This window comes from Chionomys nivalis, chromosome 13 (assembly GCF_950005125.1).
Source record: "Chionomys nivalis chromosome 13, mChiNiv1.1, whole genome shotgun sequence".
NCBI classification, from domain to species: Eukaryota; Metazoa; Chordata; class Mammalia; order Rodentia; family Cricetidae; genus Chionomys; species Chionomys nivalis.
This window is the reverse complement of record NC_080098.1, coordinates 48,505,333-48,524,023: the sequence shown is the minus strand read 5'-3', so window position 1 is coordinate 48,524,023 and position 18,691 is coordinate 48,505,333. Positions and strand designations below refer to the sequence as shown.

Genomic DNA, 18,691 nt, shown 5'->3' with positions numbered 1-18,691 from the left:
GGCAAGAAAAAAGGATAAAGAAAATGATGTAATTATATTTTAATTTCAAAAAGAATGGAAAATTTCAACAGGTGAGTATTAAGTACAAGGCAAAGCCATTTGCACATTCTCAGAAGTCATTAAACTGGGATAACACAGCTCAAGCTTTATGTCAGCTAGCCTCAGGAATCATGCATGCCATTGTAACAGAGACTTCTTAGGCACTGACAGTAAAGGCAAAGAGGACAAACTGAGGCCTGTGTTTGCCTCGCACAGTCAAACTTGTTGCTTATACACCATCCCTGGTTCCATGCTTACAGAAGAGTGGAGAAGCTTTAACAGAACCTCTAAACCCCAAATCCTTATTCTCCTGGCCTTGACAGACAAAAGGGCACTGAGCCCTGGTCTAGGCAGACCCTTTTCATACACCCATTCAGAGGGCATGAAACTCAACTTCCCGGCTCACTTTCTTTCCCAATTTCATGGTATCTGACTCAGCATACTGCTGGTTTAGAACTGCATTCTTCAGGGACAACAGCTGCACTGCATTCTCTTCTTTACTCTGCTATTGAGTGGGAGGAGGGGGTTTTATAAAATGAGGAACTAAGATCAAAATGTGAATGACCCCAAGTATGATGCTAATATAAAATAGGTGCTCAAAAAATGGCTGACACCAGGTGTGTGATCAGTGGCTCTCACTTGATGGTGGTCCTGTTTATCTGCTCAGCTATCAGCAAACAGTACCACACAGACTAGGAAGTGGACCAGCATCTGTGTCCCCAGGAGAGTTATCTGCCCAGCCAGCCTCATTCTCTCAGTGGGACATGCCTTCCCCTTAAGCCCATGTGTTCCATAGGGCACAGGGCACAGTGTGGAACAGTATCAGTGCCTCTTCTCAGATGCCACAGCCAATTAGTTCTTGAAGTGCCTCACCCGAGAAAGCCAGAAGGACGGTCTGGCTTACAGATGTGCCACCACTTCGGGGTTAAACAGCATCCATGACACCCTAGTCCGGCTCACTGTTCCTTCTCTGGACCACCTTGGATGTTTTAGAAGGAGGTAAAGATTGACTCAGAACTGGGTGTTGCTTGTAAGGGCTGGTCAATTCCTTGATTGTGGGGTTCAGGCTCCCAAAAGTAGAGGTCAAATTTAGCAAGTGCTTGAACAACATGAGCAGGGCAAGGAGCTTTCAGAGTAGAAAGGATTCAGGAGCTGAGCAGTTAGAGAGAAGTAAGGAGAGGCTGGCATCTGTCATTTCTCCTCCATACGAAGAGCAGCATCCTTCTGCAATGTGGTCAACTGTGAATGCTGCCAGGGTTGTCATGGTACTGCCTGACGTTTACAACATGGTAGGTGCAGCTGGAAGGGCACCTGCAGTCTTAGCTAGGCACCAGTGTCCTCAGGCCTCCCTTTGATTGGCAGTGCTTTATCACACTCCTCCCCCTTCCACTCTGAGTAATCTGATAGGCTATTTTTATTTTGACAGCTGTGTACTCTAGCACTGGACACAGATGGAAGCCCCAGGCCACCTTGGGCAGAGCTCACTTTGGGGAAGCCCCAGGACAGAGAGCACCAAGGAGTCAGAGGGTCACCAGGGTCTCAGAATGACCAGTTAGAGACACTGACTGTAACATCATTGCTCATGCAGAAGCAGGAAGAACAGTGAACAGTTTTCATAAGAAAAGGCAGGGAATCTTAGTTTAAAGGAGCAGAAAACAAAGGAGATGTTCAGAACACCTGCTCCTTCTGGGTTACCCAGAGGCATTCTTCTTGAGGGTAGCCTTCACACGGGGCACAGCTGAAGTTCACCATCCTTAATAAGTAATTGCCTTTCCCTGGGACCACAGAGCCGGCTCCTGGGAAAAGGAGTTCTAACTTAGGGAAATGAGGTTGTATTTGCTACAACATGTTAGCAAGTTCCTAAGAGTAGGACTCTCGATGTGCTGGCTTGGTTCTGTTCACCAAAGCTACCTCACCCCAGAATCACCAAATAACAAGAGAGGCAGCTGGTTCTCACTTTCAGCCTCCTTGTTCCAGCACGGACCGAGGTTCTCGGCAAAGGAGCCTAGGGTGCTGTGGCTCATCTCACTTTAACTGCAAGAAAGTCTGCGGGAAGAAGGAGAAGTTCCACGCCAGACCTGGTGGTGCAGTCCTGTAACCCCAGCTACTTGCAGGGCCGAGGCAGGCTCACAAGTTCAAGGTCTAACTGGATTAGAATAAATTCAAAGCGTAGCCAGTCTCGGCTACTTAATGAGACACTGCCTGAAAACGGTTTTGGAGATGTAATTTAGTGGGGAAGTACTTGCCTAGTTTGCAGAAGTCCTAGGTTAAATCCTTTGTAAGACAAAAGAAAAAAATGGAAAAAAAAAGGAATGAAGGGAGGGAGAGAAGGAGGAAAAGAACTAAGAAAAGAGAGGTTTTAAGATATTGGGAACATAGTGAGTCCAGCACTGTGAACCATGGCAGTTTGACTTTCTATAACTTTGGCCTTGCATTGTTTTCTTTCCCATCAAAGAGGTCAAGAGGTGGCCAATACTCCTCCTGGTCTGTAACCAAGGCTAGAAATTGATAACTGTTGTAGTTATGGTAACAACTGAAAGGGGCAAGTGATGTCTCAGTGCCCATCCAGGGGCAGATGCCATCCTCCCCAACACACACAAGTCCCCAGAACATCCCAGGGACTCGGGCTACAGGGAGGGAGCACACTTCAAATGCATTCTGGACACAGCTTGTTTGTCCGGCCTGCACTGAGGAACCAGCTACACTATTATTGCTTCACACTCAGAAGTTTAAATAAGATTGCATCACTTCCCTTGCAGGTGTGGGCAGAAACTGATCCACCTGTGTCACTATCCAGCAATGAATTATTAAGAGAACCCGAAAACAGCAAATTTGCTTAAACTGATCTTAAGTAAACCTGGATCCATTTTAACAATCATCTTTCCTATGGTGAAGAACAATAATGGTGTTCATAGTAGGCCCCAATTTAGCTCTTACCACTGAACAGTTTCCACTTGCCATTCGAACTTCTGATTGTAGATTCTGAGGCCTCTTCCTAAAGAGCCTGCAGCACATAGAGCCCCTTGGGATAGACACTGGCGTGCTCATCACAGTGCTCAGGGTGTCTCATGTGTGCCAGTCATACACTGCACCATCCCAATCCAGAGACAGAGACACACTTCCCCTCTCTAGATGCCATCTGGTTACTTCCACCAAACTGAGTCAGTTTTTAAACACCTTTAGACATCACATGCCCATTAAATTCTGACCCATTTGCTTTATATGTAACATAACTTCTTATTTTGGTCGCCTGTAATAGCCACATGAATAAGGTTCTCCCAAGCTGAGGGTCCATAACAAAGGAACTAGAGACTCTTAGGTAAAACAAAATGTAAACCCTACACCTAGTCCAGGGTCAGACTACCCTGTGATGCACCTGCAGAGAATCCCAAAGGTTATAACCAGAAGAATGGAGATCAACTAGAATGTACAAGGACTTTAACAGGAATGACACACACAGAGCTACCTCACAGTGCAGATCTGGGGCTGATGGCATCCTCTGCTATGCTTCCAACACAAGAATGGAACAAACGATTTTCTGGTCTTCCTAGCTTGGCATTTTCTTCTATGGTTTTATTCAAAACCAATGAAGTGGCTATATATTTTACAGAAAAGAGGTTCAAATATTTGTGTTTAACCAAAACTTTCTCTGGAGCAATGAATGGACCTGCATTTCCAACAAACTTTGGAATACAGCAGAGGCATGTCATCCAGAGCTCTACGGTGTGTGCATATCCACCCATGGTCCAAGTGCCTGCCCCATGAAGCTATTATGTAAGCTACTCTGACACCTCCCTTGCCCCATCCCATAACTAAACACTAGATAATTCCTTCCCACTCTACCTGAGAGTTCTCAAAGTTGTTTATGAGGTGTCTAAAGGTTAAAGGTTGCTACAACTTTCTGATGGATTATTCCTTCTGTTCTTTATGTGGTTGACCTCTTGGCTTTTATACACATATCATGTGTATGTCTAATAAGACTGCTGTTAGTCCCTCCTTCTTTCACATCATTTTGCTTCTGAATCTTTCCCTATTCTTTCATTTTCAACATTGCTGTATCATTTTGTGGGAGAGTCCCAGATCCAATCTGATCTGTTATTTCTAGAAAACAAATATGACTCCCCAGCATTCCAGGTCAAGCCCTTATTTCTAACGAGGAATAAAACAAGAGCTTCCAAGGGTCTCCAGCACATGAAACTCCTTCCTTCCATTCTATTTCTGCATCGATACTACTGGAAAAGCAGTCTGCCTGAGTCACTTGACTTGGTGCACAAATCTTGGGCAAGCCTTTATTTCCCACATGACTCTTACGCCTGATGAACAACTGATCGTCTGTGAGGTTGCTTTTCTAGCCTGGCCACCCTTATAATGTGTTCAGCTGGGCTTTTGCGGGCCAGGACACACCCTGCCTCTGCATGCCCATATCACCGCACGCAGCATTCTTTACTAGGAAACATACCTGAACTCAAGCATCCTCTCTGTCACCACCTAGCAAACTGATTATCTTTCAGAAGCAAACAAAACTGTCACCCTTTGGTTGGTATAATCTTGTCAACTGTCATATCCTTCTGGGTGTCTTGTGACCCCTTATATCTGGTAGATACTTGCAACTCTGCAGCACTATGAAGTCATGCATGCCTGCATCAGTATGGAAGCCCTTATTTCTCTTTGTGCTCCCTATACAAGGTAGACTCGTGAGCAAGAGTACTACAGAGAAGTTTGAAGAAGAGGGACAAGGTGCTTGTAAAATGTCTGGCTCCACTGCCAGGAGACAGACATGTAGCTCCTTCATTCTGGAGGGTTAAAAAACATCATTTTCCCCCAAGAATCAATCTGGTATTGGGGCTCCAGCCTTTCTTCTGTCCCATGCAGCCTTATACTAGTGCTCCATTTGCAAATCAGCTGCTAGCAGAAACAGGCAGATAGGAGTAAATCTCTTCTGTACTTGGCTGCCCCCACATAAGAAACTCAGACAGCTGGATTTAAGAAAGAGCAATTACTAGACAGTTTTCGATCCTTACAGTAATTATTTCTATTTGAGTCATATCTATTTAAGTCTGGGGTTAACTTCAAACAAATTTGCTTGAACACACGAAAGGCCCTGCAATCTCTGAGCAGAATAGGTACCACTGACTTTTAGATGACACTCGAAATTCTCCTAGAGAAGTGAGAACCAGCTGAGGTTGCTAGAAACAACCATCAATCAGAACGTAATCCCAGGGCAAACAGCAGCTTGTTTCCAAAGGCACTGGGCTTCACTACCAGCTGGGGAGACTGGTGGATGTGCAATGCTAATAGGAAACAAAACCACCCAGGTTAGTGGAGACAGTGGCCATCTAAAGCAGGAACCCTGGTCCAGTGCTTTAAGCTGCAGCACAAGGCCAATCTGTGAACCCCAAAAGAAAAGCATAAATGCACTCATATCCAGTCAACCCAGGAGAAACACTGTTTTGATGTTCAAAATAAAGCCTCTATCATGACAGACATGTCCTGAGCTAGCTTCTGCCTTTGAAGATTAAGACAACTTGAAGTGGGTGATGCACTTTCTTTGCATCTGCTGACCACAGACCACAAAGGATGTTTGATGCCACATATCACACATGTGTCCACGGCACACAGTGATAAAAAAAATGCAGTATCTTGTCAGGCTGAGTCTGATCGATATGCACAAGCATCTACCTGCTGTTGCCACAGGCACTGAGCATTAGCTCAGCAACCTTCCTTCCCACCACAGGCTGCCTAAAACCACCTGCATATCAGAATTTACATACAACTCAGAACCGTAGCACAACTTCAGGTATGAAGTAGCAATGAAATAATTTTATGTCTGGGAGTCACTGCAACATGAGAAACTGTATCAAAGGGTCACAGCATTAGAAAGGTTGAGGACCATTGCTCTTATTGGAACAAGTAAAGTAAGGAATAAGAGAACATAATAAAACAATACCCCATTCTTGGGAGTCTGGTACCATCCTTTCAGAACCTTGCCTGTATATTTAAAACTTTATATATGTAATAGAAATAAATGCTGATTTTGAAATTTACATAAATGAGATCACACTGTAGATATTTGCTACTATTGTTTCTGTTTCCTAGTGAGATCTTTCTTTAAATGCACAGACATCCCCTCTTTTGGAACTGCTTCAAGTAGCTTTGCATATGCACTGGCTGATACCGGCTCTACCGCTACACCATTACCAAGAGTGTCCATGAACTTCTGCACCCAAACATCTGCACACCTCTTTAAACATCTGTGTGTTTAAAATGAATGGCTTTGGGAGTCCATTCTCCTAGGAGAAATGTGACTTAACAGTTTCCACAACTTGGGATAAGCCTGAACATGCACTCTGGCCGCTAGGTCTCTGTGGCCTAACACACAGAGGAGTGCAGTGGTCACCAGACAAGAGAGGCTGAGGAGGAGGTAACACCTGGGTGTGTGCCTGGGTAGCTACCCTTCTTATCCAGAACACAAATTTCTACCTCAGTTTCTGATTTTACTATAGGCTCCACGAAGTCTGAGACCATCTCCTTCAACTCCATGTGCCTACCTTGAACATGACAAAGTTTCTATGGACTGACTATTATGAATATACGTGATCTTTTTTATAGATTCAATCTTCCATTGCCAAGCAAAGGTCATGAGAAAGTCACTGACCCTTCTGAGGGGATTATAGGTTAGTGATACTGCAAGAGAGGCCTGGGCAGCAGCACAAAAGCAAATACCGTGTATACCACTACTTTCTGGCAAGGCAGGAACTGCGGCAGCAGCCCATGTGCGGGAGGCTGTAACATACTAATCAGAGCCTCTGGCACCACAAACTCCGGACATGAGGAAACCACTTCACCAATGAGCCACATGTGACCAAACACATGGTTTCTCACTTTGGGATGGGGCTTAAAATAGACACAGTTCTTTGACCAGCATCTACATCCCTGCATGCCAGACTAAGCTGCACATCACTGGAACCAAAGAAAGCTGCCACAAAGGCAGCCGCCTACCTGCTGGTTCAAGACTGTTACATGGACCAAAAAGACTTTGAGCATCAAACAAATGTTGTCACAGATGGACAAATTTCATGTCCCAACTAAGAACACAAAGTGTAGACACTACAGAAATGGAAAGAAGCCTAAGATAAGATTTTGAAGGAAAGGAGACAAGATGAAGACAGAGGAGTACCGTGTGGTCTCCTTCTCTTGTCCAGGGAGATGAGCATATGCAGCAGTGATTACCGAAGCTGGAGAAAGGGGCTGGACTGCATCAGTATTCCCTACATTCATGTGTTATCATTCTGAACCACACTGGCAAGAAGAGACGAACAGGAGCATTTTCCCTTAAACTTTAAACAACATTTAACACTGGTTCTGCCTTTCTTCATATTTCAGAAGCCAACAAAACTTAGGAGACTGAGACAGAATACGGAATGTAAACCAGACTGGGATTCACAGTGAGAATCGATTGCAGAATGAATGAATGAATGCACAAATGCCGATCTATGAAAACATGATGGTTATTACCTAACATATATACTAAAAGGGTTCAAAATACAAAACTCAAGCTTAAAAACAAAAACATTCAAACCAAATTCCAGCTAATACAATCTACCTGTTAAATACGTAACACACAAATATATAAATTTTGTTCCTCTATCGAGTCATCAATGCAAAATTAAATTCTTTGATATGAAGAAGTTGTGTGAGGGAACGAGAACACTGGTAAAACATTTCTATTAATAGTGAAAAGTAGTTGTTTCCTGCAGGTGCTGGCAAATACATAGAACGAAAAATGAAACAAACTCTGAATTTTTACATCAGAAAGACAGGCTGCTGTTTCTTTTCTCAGGGGAAGGGAGAAACCTTTCATTGCTCAATATTACTTCCTCAGCACCCACGAACATTATTGAGCTTCTAATTGGAAAAAAATTACCATTGTTAACCTCTCCTCAATGCTGAAGCAATCTTTAGGTTCTGAAGACACCAAGCTAATGCTAGTCTCTCAAATAAGGAAACACTTCCGTGCATGTGTGTGTGTGTGTGTGCACGTGTGTGTGTTGTGCATGTATTTGTGTATATGCTGTTGCACATGTGTGAGCATGTAAGTGGAGGTAGAAGGACAATCTCAGGTGCTGTTCTTCAGGTGATGTCTACCATTTTTTAAAACAAGGTGTCTCTTTAGCCTGGAGCTTGTCAACAAGACTAGGCTAGCCGCCCAGTGTGCTCCAGGGATCTGTCTGCCTCCCCAGTGTTGGGATGACACACAGAAACCACCATGCCTGGTTTTAACATCAGTTCAGGAGATAAAACTCAAGTCCTTTTGCAAGCATTGTATTGACTTTCAAGCACTTACTATCCCTGCAATCCATCAAGGAAACACTTAATAAATGCAAACAGTTCCCAGCCACAGCCCAAGCATAGAATCAGATGAAGAATTTTTATACCCTAAATACTGTAACTACAGATCTAGAGGGTTTTTATTTGAAATTAATCTATGTGTTGATAGTTTCTCCCTATAAATGCATTAGTAACATGTACTTCAGTGATTGACACCAAATCATAGTCCTAAATGATTATCCAGGAGAAAGACCCTTGCCTTTATAATGAGAAGACCTCAGAGTCTAACCCTGACCAGGGTCCATTTGCTGACAGGTGGAGTCACCCAGATAAGTTACATCATAAAAAGTAAGGATAGTGCAGTCTGTTTGTAGGCTTGGAAGTCTTGGAGGTTCACAAAATCACAGTGAAGTGTCTGGGCCACACAGAGGGGCTTACATTCTGGTTCTCTCTACCAGTTTTTTCTGGCCATAACACCATAAGAAGATTGAATTCCTAGTCATTGCTTACGGCCATTCAATGCATGCTCAGTAAAACAACTCCAGATTTATGGGTGGAAAACAGAACTCACCCTCAGGTCTTCAGGTCTACTGTTCCTGCTTAACTTGAACCTACCATAAGCCACAGCTCTTCTTTCACTAGGCTGCAATAACTTGAATACTTATAAAATAATCAGAATGTAATCTTGCCTATGGAATAAAGGTTCTGCCCAGGCAGATGATGGGTGGTGAGCACACTTTCAGTGTCTTCAGTGTTTGTCCCTGTCCATGCACACACCAGATGCTAAAGTAGCAAATATGCCATTGACTCCCAGCCTCCACGGGAAAGAGCTGTCTTGGAAAGGAATAAGACTTTGACCAAAAAATAAAATAAAACAGAAATTTTGCTAAATGCAAAGGAGGGTAAAAGAGGGTAGTAAGTATTATCAAAGTATATTACAATCAGGCATGGAAATATCATAATGAAATCCATTAGTTTGGACAATTAATACGTGCTTAAAAAATAAAAGTGTGCTGGTACTGGGAAGCAGGCACATTTGCACACTGCTAGTGAGAGCTCAATCGGTACACCCCTTCCCTAAAGTGGAAATATCTCTAAACACTGCCATTAAAAACATTGGTCATGGCAGCAAAGAACTGCGACAGGGAGCATGCCGGGGAAAAAAAATCTCTGGCCTAAGACAGAAAGACTAACTTCTCATCAAACTACCTAAAGTAGGCATGGGGCCTCGATGCCTTAGGGCTGTTTACATTTACAACCATGGAGTCAGGAAAGAGCATCTGTGGGAACCCAGTTCTGCTGGGAACTGTCACACAAAAGGCAGGGCTGGGCTAGGGTGTGACTCAGTGTTACAGCGCCTGCCTAGCATGAATTTGATTTCCAGCAATACACAGGGGTAGGGGCAGTAGGAACAGAAAGGGAATTATAGCTCTTTAGAACCCCAGAGGGAGTTGGAGTTACTCTATGTGCTGCTCTATTTTTAATTTGTGTGTGAAATGTTTGTCCAGGTTCATGCATGTACGTGTGTGTAGGAGAGTCCAGAGATCAAAGTTAGGTGTTTCAATAGCCCTTCACCTTATTTCTGAGACAGGGTTACCTGGAGTCCATGGGTTCAGCTAGACTGGCTGATAACAAGTTCCAGGTATCCTTCTGTCTCTGCCTTCCCAGTGCATACACTGCTGGACCTGATGTTTTTTAGGCGGATACTGGGGGATCCAAATTCAAGTCTTCATGCTTAAAAAGCAAGCACTTTGCTGAGCGAGCCATCTCCTCGGCCCCTTTTGTGAGGTTTTTGAGGGTTTTCATTCTGTTATGAGCCTGACCTGGTTCCTAAATGGTTTTAGAGTTACCTCTTCAGAGACAGGGGATGGGGAGGTGTTAAAGCAGCAATGAAGGCCCATTAAGGGAAAACTTTTGGTAAAGAGAACAGAATCTCTGGCCTGGGTAGAGACCTAACAGTCCAGTTGGTCCTGGCCAGTTTCCTGGCCATGGGACCATTCTTAGAAAGGCAGATTCACCTTAAAAACAGATAGAAGAATCAGTCCTCTGATGAGATACTTTCCCTTTCCAGAATTTGTGTCCAGCACAAATTCTTTCCAGAATTTGTGTCCAGCTGTACAGCAGCTTACAGGGCCGTAGCTGTTCAGCTCTCTGAATCTTCTTGAATTACTTAGGAAGGCCAAGTTCTGTGTGTTTAAAGTGTTCCCTGACACTAGGCTCCCTTCTCTAAAACTGTAGATATTTGTGTGATTTCCATTCCAGCGTGGTAGCATGGCTTTTTCCTTCTCTCGTCCATTCTCTTCCTCCAGGCAGTTCCTGAGACCCGTAGCTTGCCTGCACTGTGGTTGTTCTCGAGTTTCAATAAGCAAGCAAGCAAGCAAGCAAGCAAGCAAGCAAGCAAGCAAGCAAGCAAGCAAGCAAGCAAGCAAAGTGTCTTCACTCTGGAAGATCATCTTAGAAACTCTTCTGAGGGCCATAACTGGAGTCCCAGACCTCTTTTCCTGAACTATCTTATCCCATGCACCAGAGGCCACAGAAACCTTGACTCATCGGGGACACTTCTTCCACTGACCAAAGACAATGGCTCAGTCACTTTGGTATGAGTGTTAGATACTTTTGGGAACTTTCTCCAAAACTAATCAAATAATGGCAAGTTGTAAGCAGTCAAGCTAAAATCTAACAAAGCCTGAGCTCTTTATTCGGCTGAAAAATAAAATCTGTAATGCAGAATGACTAACCAGGTTTTCATCTGACTGTGGTGGATGCAGTGTAGGACACTGTACTAGCCACGAGCTGTGACAGGAAGAAGACTGCTACTTTCAGAGAGGATGGATGTCCAATACGTACTAGACCTACAGAGCCTCTCCTTCTACCTACAGCAGATTCTAGTGTGGAGAGGCTCAAGCTGTACAAAGGCGGTCTTAGCTGGCAGGTCTGAGTACAGTCTCTCCGGCCTCAGTGCAGCAGATGCTCAAGTACTCTTTGGTCACACTGATAATACAGTTACACAAGACTGGAGCAGTCACGAGTCCCATCAACAGGCACACACACAAGATCCTTGCTCAGAGACAATGAAAATATGTGTCTACATTGCAGCTTATGAATGTTTATCTTCTCAACATCGCCAGGACTTTCACAGGAGTCTATGGCATACTAAATATCCTTAACTTGTTTCCCCAAAGCATTACACTCCATTCCCACAGAAGTTCACCCTCAGAGAATTCTCAGATCCCCTCATCAATTCTTGAAGCATGTTCAGTGGTGGGACCACATGCTCTCACATGGCTTCTCTTGCAATAAGCTGGTCTGAAGACTCTAAAGTCCTTGTTGATAATAACTTTAATGCCTGAAAACCCTTGAGGTATTTATTGAGATGACCCAAGAAGTATCTGCACTGTAGAGCTCCATATATGGCTCTAAAGTAGCTATGCTTCTGGAACTCCTGCCTGGATATTATGGGACTAAAATTTCTTGATTTGGGGAAGTGGCCATCTCCTTATTACCTATCCACTCCAGAGAAAGGCTGTCCAGAGTAAGCTAGGGGCATTTCATACACATGCCTGGTTTTGAAGTTCTCAGAAAATGCAGAGTCTTGGCTCTTTCTTTTCTTACCCCATCCTCTACCCTCAGGTACAGGTCCCCACTAAGCAGAGGATCTGCTCAGCGCACTTATGTAGCCTTGTACACAATCCTACCTTCAAGGATCAGGGCCATCAGAACTCAGAGTTGTGGAAGACCACAGCCCAATAACTTCCCAGCCTCTTCTCCAGATTGGTTAGCCCATGGATTCTGGAGCTGACCTTGGAATTTCAGAGAGCAGATGACTAAACGAGTCCCCGAACCTTTGGAATTTCAGTAACTTACTGTGTATACATCGCGCCACATGGCTCCCACACATGCAGCTACAGAGGCTATCAAACAGCTTTATAGGAACTGATGAAAGGGTCACCCACGACATAAACAAAGACCGCAATAACATGGACGATGTTAAATCATGTTATGCTGTACAAGTGTGGTAACCTTTAGTAAACGTGAACTACCACAGGAGCTCTTGTTAGCAAGCTGAGATAGTGATAGTATCCAGCAGCTATGACAGAATATTCTAGAGATCCTGAAAGCACAGCTGGTAAACTGTGGGTGTAAGATGATGATGCTTTGGGGAAACAATAAACACTCACAAAGGAGCACACTGACTTCCCTCTCTTCATTTCCCTCCTCTCTTTGTAAAGGCAAGATCTGTCCCTATAGACAAAATACACAGAACCCAACGGACATGCAGTGTGTTAAGAATGGAGGCCCACGGTCTGCCCAGAGCTCTGACGTTTCATGCATACTGTGCCTTCTTTATACCTGGGTTACAACCCCACCTGTTTTACTTTCCAGCCCATCAGAGTTTCTGTGTGTAGAAGGTTGTTTTTGACAGAAAGGCTGGGCTTCTAACACTTCGAGACCTTGTATGTAGACAGAAGTTAGAAGATTAGGAACATTGTTCATATGACAATGTGTTCCATTAAAATGAGTAGACAATAGAAGGCAGACCTAGTGGCTGAGGGTGGGAAGGATGGCTGTGTAATTTATTAAAATAAAGGAAACCTCAAGCCTCATCTTGTGATTTAAGAGGAAGTCAGCCATGACCACTTTGCAGTTTAACTTGTCTATGTTTTAAACACAAACTATCATTAACAGATTTAAAAATGGAATAATTGTTTTCAAAGTAACTGCTGGACTTGGGGGAAAAGGGGTTGTCATTCCCACTGAAGCTAAGGCAGGGCCCAGCAAACACCTAGGGGAACGGCAGAGGGAAGTGTGAGCTTCCCACCGGGAAGATGGAGGGGAGGAGGCATCTGGGAAGCAGTGAGAGCTGCTGCAGTCACGCTTAGGAGCCACTTCTCAGCCTCCATTTTCACCTACCTAGGTTAGATTGGTTTGCTCTAGCTAAAACCTGGACGCTCCAAAGGCTGAGGAAAATACATAAATAAACACTACCTATTCTTGCGTGATATGACTTTCAATAAAAACAGCTTAAACCAGGATTCTTTCTTTCAGAACAAGTACCCCTCCCTTCCCAACACCCCACCCTAAAATAGAAGAAACCATGTATCACAACCACACAGGCATTGTTTTCTAAAAGGAGGTTAACCTGGGCTGTGTCACAGTAGAAACAGAAATAGATTTGGTCCTGAGCAACAGCTCAAACCGTCCGTCAGGGTAAAATTGAAGATGTTTTTGGAATTAGTGTACAAGCAGACACACCCTGTTTACTAATGAATCTAAAACAACAGCTCTTCACTGACTGTTCCTGTTCAGACCACGCCTGGGAAAAATCACAGGGATGCTTTGCCTTCCTTTGTCCTGAACACAGATGGTATTAGAACTCTTGTGGAAAACACCAGGAAATGAGCAACTTGAATTCTTTAGCATCCTCCTAAGACAAATAATTTTGAAAGCAGCAATAGGTCTTATTGACTTAGCGTTTTTTCCTGCAGTTCCAGTGATGGAACCTACATCTTCGTAAGTGCTAGGCTACACTACCACCAAGACACCCTCAACCTGAATTTTATTTTATTTTTTGACATAGTGTCTCACTCTATAGCCTAAGCCAGGCTGGAATTCACTGTGTAGCCTTGGCCTTGAACTCAAAGCCATCTTCTTTCCTGAGTGCTGGGAGCATATGTATAAAACCACCATATATTATGTTTTAAATACCCTTCATATTCAAAGGGAATGGAACATCAGTTTAGTTTCTGACATTTGGGAAAAAAAGGCAAGCAATCAATACAGCAGGGGCATAATAAGGATGCCTTGTCCATCAGGCCACACGATGTCCAAAGTGGACACAGGAATAAATTCAACTTGAGTACAAAGTAATCCAGCCAGTGACCACAGGCGCATACTGGCGTCAAAATATGGCTGCTTTCACTAATGTCGCATACACTTCTACAGAGCATATACACACTGACACACACAGAGAGAGACACAAAGGCACACACACATACAGATACACGGAGACACACACACACAAATTCTTACCTCAATCATGGGCCTGGCACTGTCGTGCACAGAAAGAATGTGCGTCACCTTGTTCCTGCTCAGTTGGTCTGCATCTCTTGCATCTGCCATCAAAAATAAAAGAAGAACATTTTAATAGTTTCTGTGAGTTCATCGCTCTTAAAGTCTAGGCAGAAAACAGCACATGACTTACAGATTTTTTTACTGATACTTCATGACTGACCATATCCAGAATACTGTAGATTGGTAAATTTAGGACTTTTATGTATCTTGCCTTAAATTATTTCTGACTAATACAACTTCAGAGCTCAAGTATAGAACTCAAATTAAAAAAACATTGTCATTGGGAGGCTGTTAAAGGAGGAAATGTAAGACGCTACAATATAACGCACTAGTATGCTTCTACATGAGATACATATGATAAACATATTTGAAAAAAATCACCTCGTAATGATTACTTAAGTTGAAAGTAAAGTCCAAGGACCCACTTGTTGTAGGAGACAGAGGAGAACACTGCACAGTTCTTACCCTGACAGTGGTAAAGTTGAGATAGGACTACGGTTTACAATATCTCTATCCACATCACATCCACTATGGTTTACAATATCTCTATCTATAAAGCAAATAAACAAAACTCCAGAACGTTTTCCAGAAATTCTACACAGAGTTACCAACTGGCTATTATGCCATCCTCATAAGGAACTGGGACACTTTCTCATGCTTCCAGCTATAGGAGAAAGACTAATTTGGGGGTGTATTCTGAGTTAGAAATCTTGTGTAATCTACAAAACAGTCCAGCAAGGAGAAGAAGGCCCACTCTTCTGAGTTTTGGGCCTTCGCCAAGCTCTTCAAAGGGATACAAGAGAAAAAGAACCAGAAAGCAAGTACTCGAGGAAACTGTTCCTCAAGAATATCGGCTGATATGGGAAAATATTTTGGGCAAGGGGAAAATTCAGGCACCAAATTTAAGTACACTAGAAACTCAGTTTGCACAAACATGTACAGCTAGAAATGTATCTGTAGGGTAAGCAGTAAACACACTTACTAAGATGTGGAATAAAGAGGGACTGTCTCCTCTCTCGAGTGCCCTGCGTGTGCATCTAAGAGTCTGTCATGCACAATCTCTCTAGGCGTCACACTGGAAAGACTAGTTCCGAGTTCCAGTCTAGTTCCAGGTCTACGGTCAAACTAGGTCATTTACATTCCCAACAAGCCCTGGGACAGAGCAAAAACCAAGCAACAATCTTCTAAATATTTGTCAATGTCAGGAAAAGTCCTTAAATGTAATGTTAAAATGTTTGTTTTTAATCTAAAGATTCTCCTCACTGATTCAACCACCCTGGGCTTCAAATTCCAGTCCGTTCCCCACTCGTGTCCTGTGCTTCATCTCCTGTCCTCTTACTAACCCCGCTCCACTTTCCTCTACTTCCACATGAGAGGATACACTTCTCCTTCTGAGCCTGGCTGTTTCACTTAACATGAGGATCTCCCACTTCAACAAGATTTAAATTTTCGCAATCATTGCTTGGCCCCATACAAATCTGCTTCCCTGTAGTCATAAGAAATGTATGTATCCACAGGTTCAACCAAAATTGGATCAAAGATTCTGAGAAACTTGCATCTGGACTGAACACATACAGACATTTGTTCTTGTCACTGTCCCTAAACAACCGAGTACAAATCTCACACAGCACCCGTCCTGTGTTAGGTAGAGATGGCTTTCATATAGATGACACAACGGGGGTTTATTCTTCTTTTAATTTAACTTTCTTTTTTTAAGAAATAGATTTAATTACAATGATCCAACAGTTGTTAGGCTAATACCCTGGGCCCGGATGACGCCATGGTCCCTGGTGGCAGCACAACAGGCCAGATCTGTATGGTCCCTGGCTGCACCATGATCCCCAGTCCAACAAGGCCACAGGCCGTGGCTAAGATCCTGGGCCTCCGTGTGAGCCCTAGTGGCCACCTGGGTCACAGACTTCAACACAGACCCCAGCTGAAGCTGAACAACATACCCTGACATGTTCCAGGCAGCAGTACAGCCTGGTTCACATCCTAGCTCCCAGTGGTAGTCCCAGCCACTCCAACGTGGCCCCGGACACGAAAAGGACACATGTTGGGGCTTAGACCCCAGCCTTCATGTGGCCTTTGGTGGCAACATGGACTACAGACTTCAACATAGACCTTGCCTACAGTAGGATCACAGACATATAGACACAGTCCTTACAAGCAGCCTGGGTTTCATTGCCACCACGGCCCCAGGCAGCAGCAAAAGCCATCCAGATTGTCACAGCCCCAGAAGCAGTGTGCTCCCTGGACCCTAACACAGCCCCAGGCTGCAGCACAGACCCTTGGAATAAGCATGGCCCTTGCTGGCAACAGGAGCCATGAACGTCAGCACTGACCCTGGCTGCTTTGGATCAGTGACCCAGATATGGCCCTTGGCAGCAGCCTGTCTGGACATCACAATGGCCCTGGGCAGCAAGCAGACCTCCCCATTAGCCTACTCCTCATGGCCTTCACCATGACCCCAGGTGGCATGCAAGCCTCCAATATCAGCCTACCCCTCACCGTCTTCATTTCTTCCTTTCTGCCTCTTCCCACAGCACATGAACCATTTTCTCTCTCTCTCTCTCTCTCTCTCTCTCTCTCTCTCTCTCTCTCTTCTTTCTCCACTACATATCTGCTTACCATAATGGGGCCCATGGTTGTTTTCCCAACAGCCAGGGTCTTGAGGACCCCCGATGGCTAGACCCTCCTTCAGCAGAACTGCATCAGGTAAGGCATGGATTTCTTCCTATCAGCCAGGGCCTTGAGGATCCTGACTGGCCTGTGGCTGGTTAGTCCCCATCTCAACAACTGAGTTTCTAGGAGGGTGCTGTATTACTTTAAATAAAGGACTTGACTTTGGTTTTTGGTTTCTGTGAGGGTCCTAAAGCCAGACCCTACTGAGGGACAGTGTACTTAATGAACTATTTTAAACCGTTAATTTTATTTTATCGTGTTGTAATACACAGCAGCATCTCAGCCTTTGGCTATGGTCAAGCAAAAGCATGACTCACACACCATAGACTCATACATGCATGTCAGCGGTTCTTTAGTACATTTAGAGTTGTGCAACTATGACCATAATCAACTTAAAATTTCTCATTAGCCATAAAATGCATTTTATAACAGATTACCATTTAAATTGTGGTTTGGTGGTAAGACTTGAATAAAGAGGCCCACTCTACCACACATGACCCAGTGGGCTGCAGGTCCCTGAAGACAGGGAAGCAAGGCTTGGCTGGTGCCGCTCCTGCCGCACCTCCTTCCCACTGCTGCCTCAGAAGACGCCAGCGCGGTTGCTCTACTCTGGATCACTCTCTCCAACGAAGCTCAGCACAGGTGTGAGCATGCATGAAATCCTTCATCAGTTTTGCTGCATGATGACAGTGGACCTTCGGGACTTACTGACCTCAAATCACTGGGCATTCTAAACGGAAACTCACAACCACAGCCACTGTGGCAGTGGGCTGTGCACGTGTGCACAGTAGCTCACTCACTTTAAAAGCCTGTAAGTCTGAAATCAGATCTTCCTGGGCGCCTTCAGAAAGGTGTCACTTGGCAAGTGTCAGGCGTCTCAAACCAGAGTCACATATGCCCAACCCACTGAGCTCTGAAGGGCTAGGGGTTCTGAGTTTCAATCTGGGAAAAGGGAAAGTTCTGGAAATAGATGGTTGTGATAGTTACACAACCATGTGTAAAACTTAGAGCTTTCTGACCTGGACATGGAGATGGCTGCAGTGGTACTCTCTGTGATATGTGTTTTACCGCCATAAAACAACACAACAAAAAACCCAAAGCTTGCACTCACCTTTGAAGTTGCCAATGAACAGGCCAGGCAGGATCTGGAAGAGACACAGACATGACGGTCACAGGACGCCAAGCGGACAGTGTTGCTGCCTAAAAGGGTGAGGCTCTCACAAAGTTTCCCAGCCAGACCTGGGGCCCCTCACCTACCATACCCAGTTCCCACACCTCCCTGAGAACAGACGGAAACTCCAGCTCCCTTTGGCTCCCTGAGCTTAGGGCTGGGATGACTCAGAGACAGCACTACCTTCTCCCCGTTGCACCTCCCTCACTGCCTTGGCCAACATACGCTCAATGCTCAAGATCTTTGTACACAGTGCTCACTGCCAAGTGCCACTAACGGTGCCACAGTGTTCTGTGAGCCCATTCAGTAATGCTGTGGAAGGCCAGCTTCTCTGCAGCACTAGAAAACTTCTCATGCCCCCATGAAGGCTTCAAAGGGCTGAGACGCTACATAGAG

The 18,691-nt window shown here is 44.5% G+C and overlaps 1 protein-coding gene across 2 annotated transcripts in view; it reads right to left on the bottom strand.

The window, feature by feature from the left end:
• The window catches only part of Dusp22 (dual specificity phosphatase 22), a 56,139-nt gene that overhangs the window by 28,177 nt on the left and 9,271 nt on the right, over positions 1–18,691 (bottom strand). For both annotated transcript variants that reach the window (XM_057787444.1, XM_057787445.1), the window contains exons 2-3: positions 18,236–18,269; positions 14,398–14,480 (exon numbers count right to left, since the gene is read on the bottom strand). In XM_057787444.1, the coding sequence (XP_057643427.1) occupies positions 14,398–14,480; positions 18,236–18,269 (117 nt within the window). The remainder of the gene's footprint in view (positions 1–14,397; positions 14,481–18,235; positions 18,270–18,691) is intronic.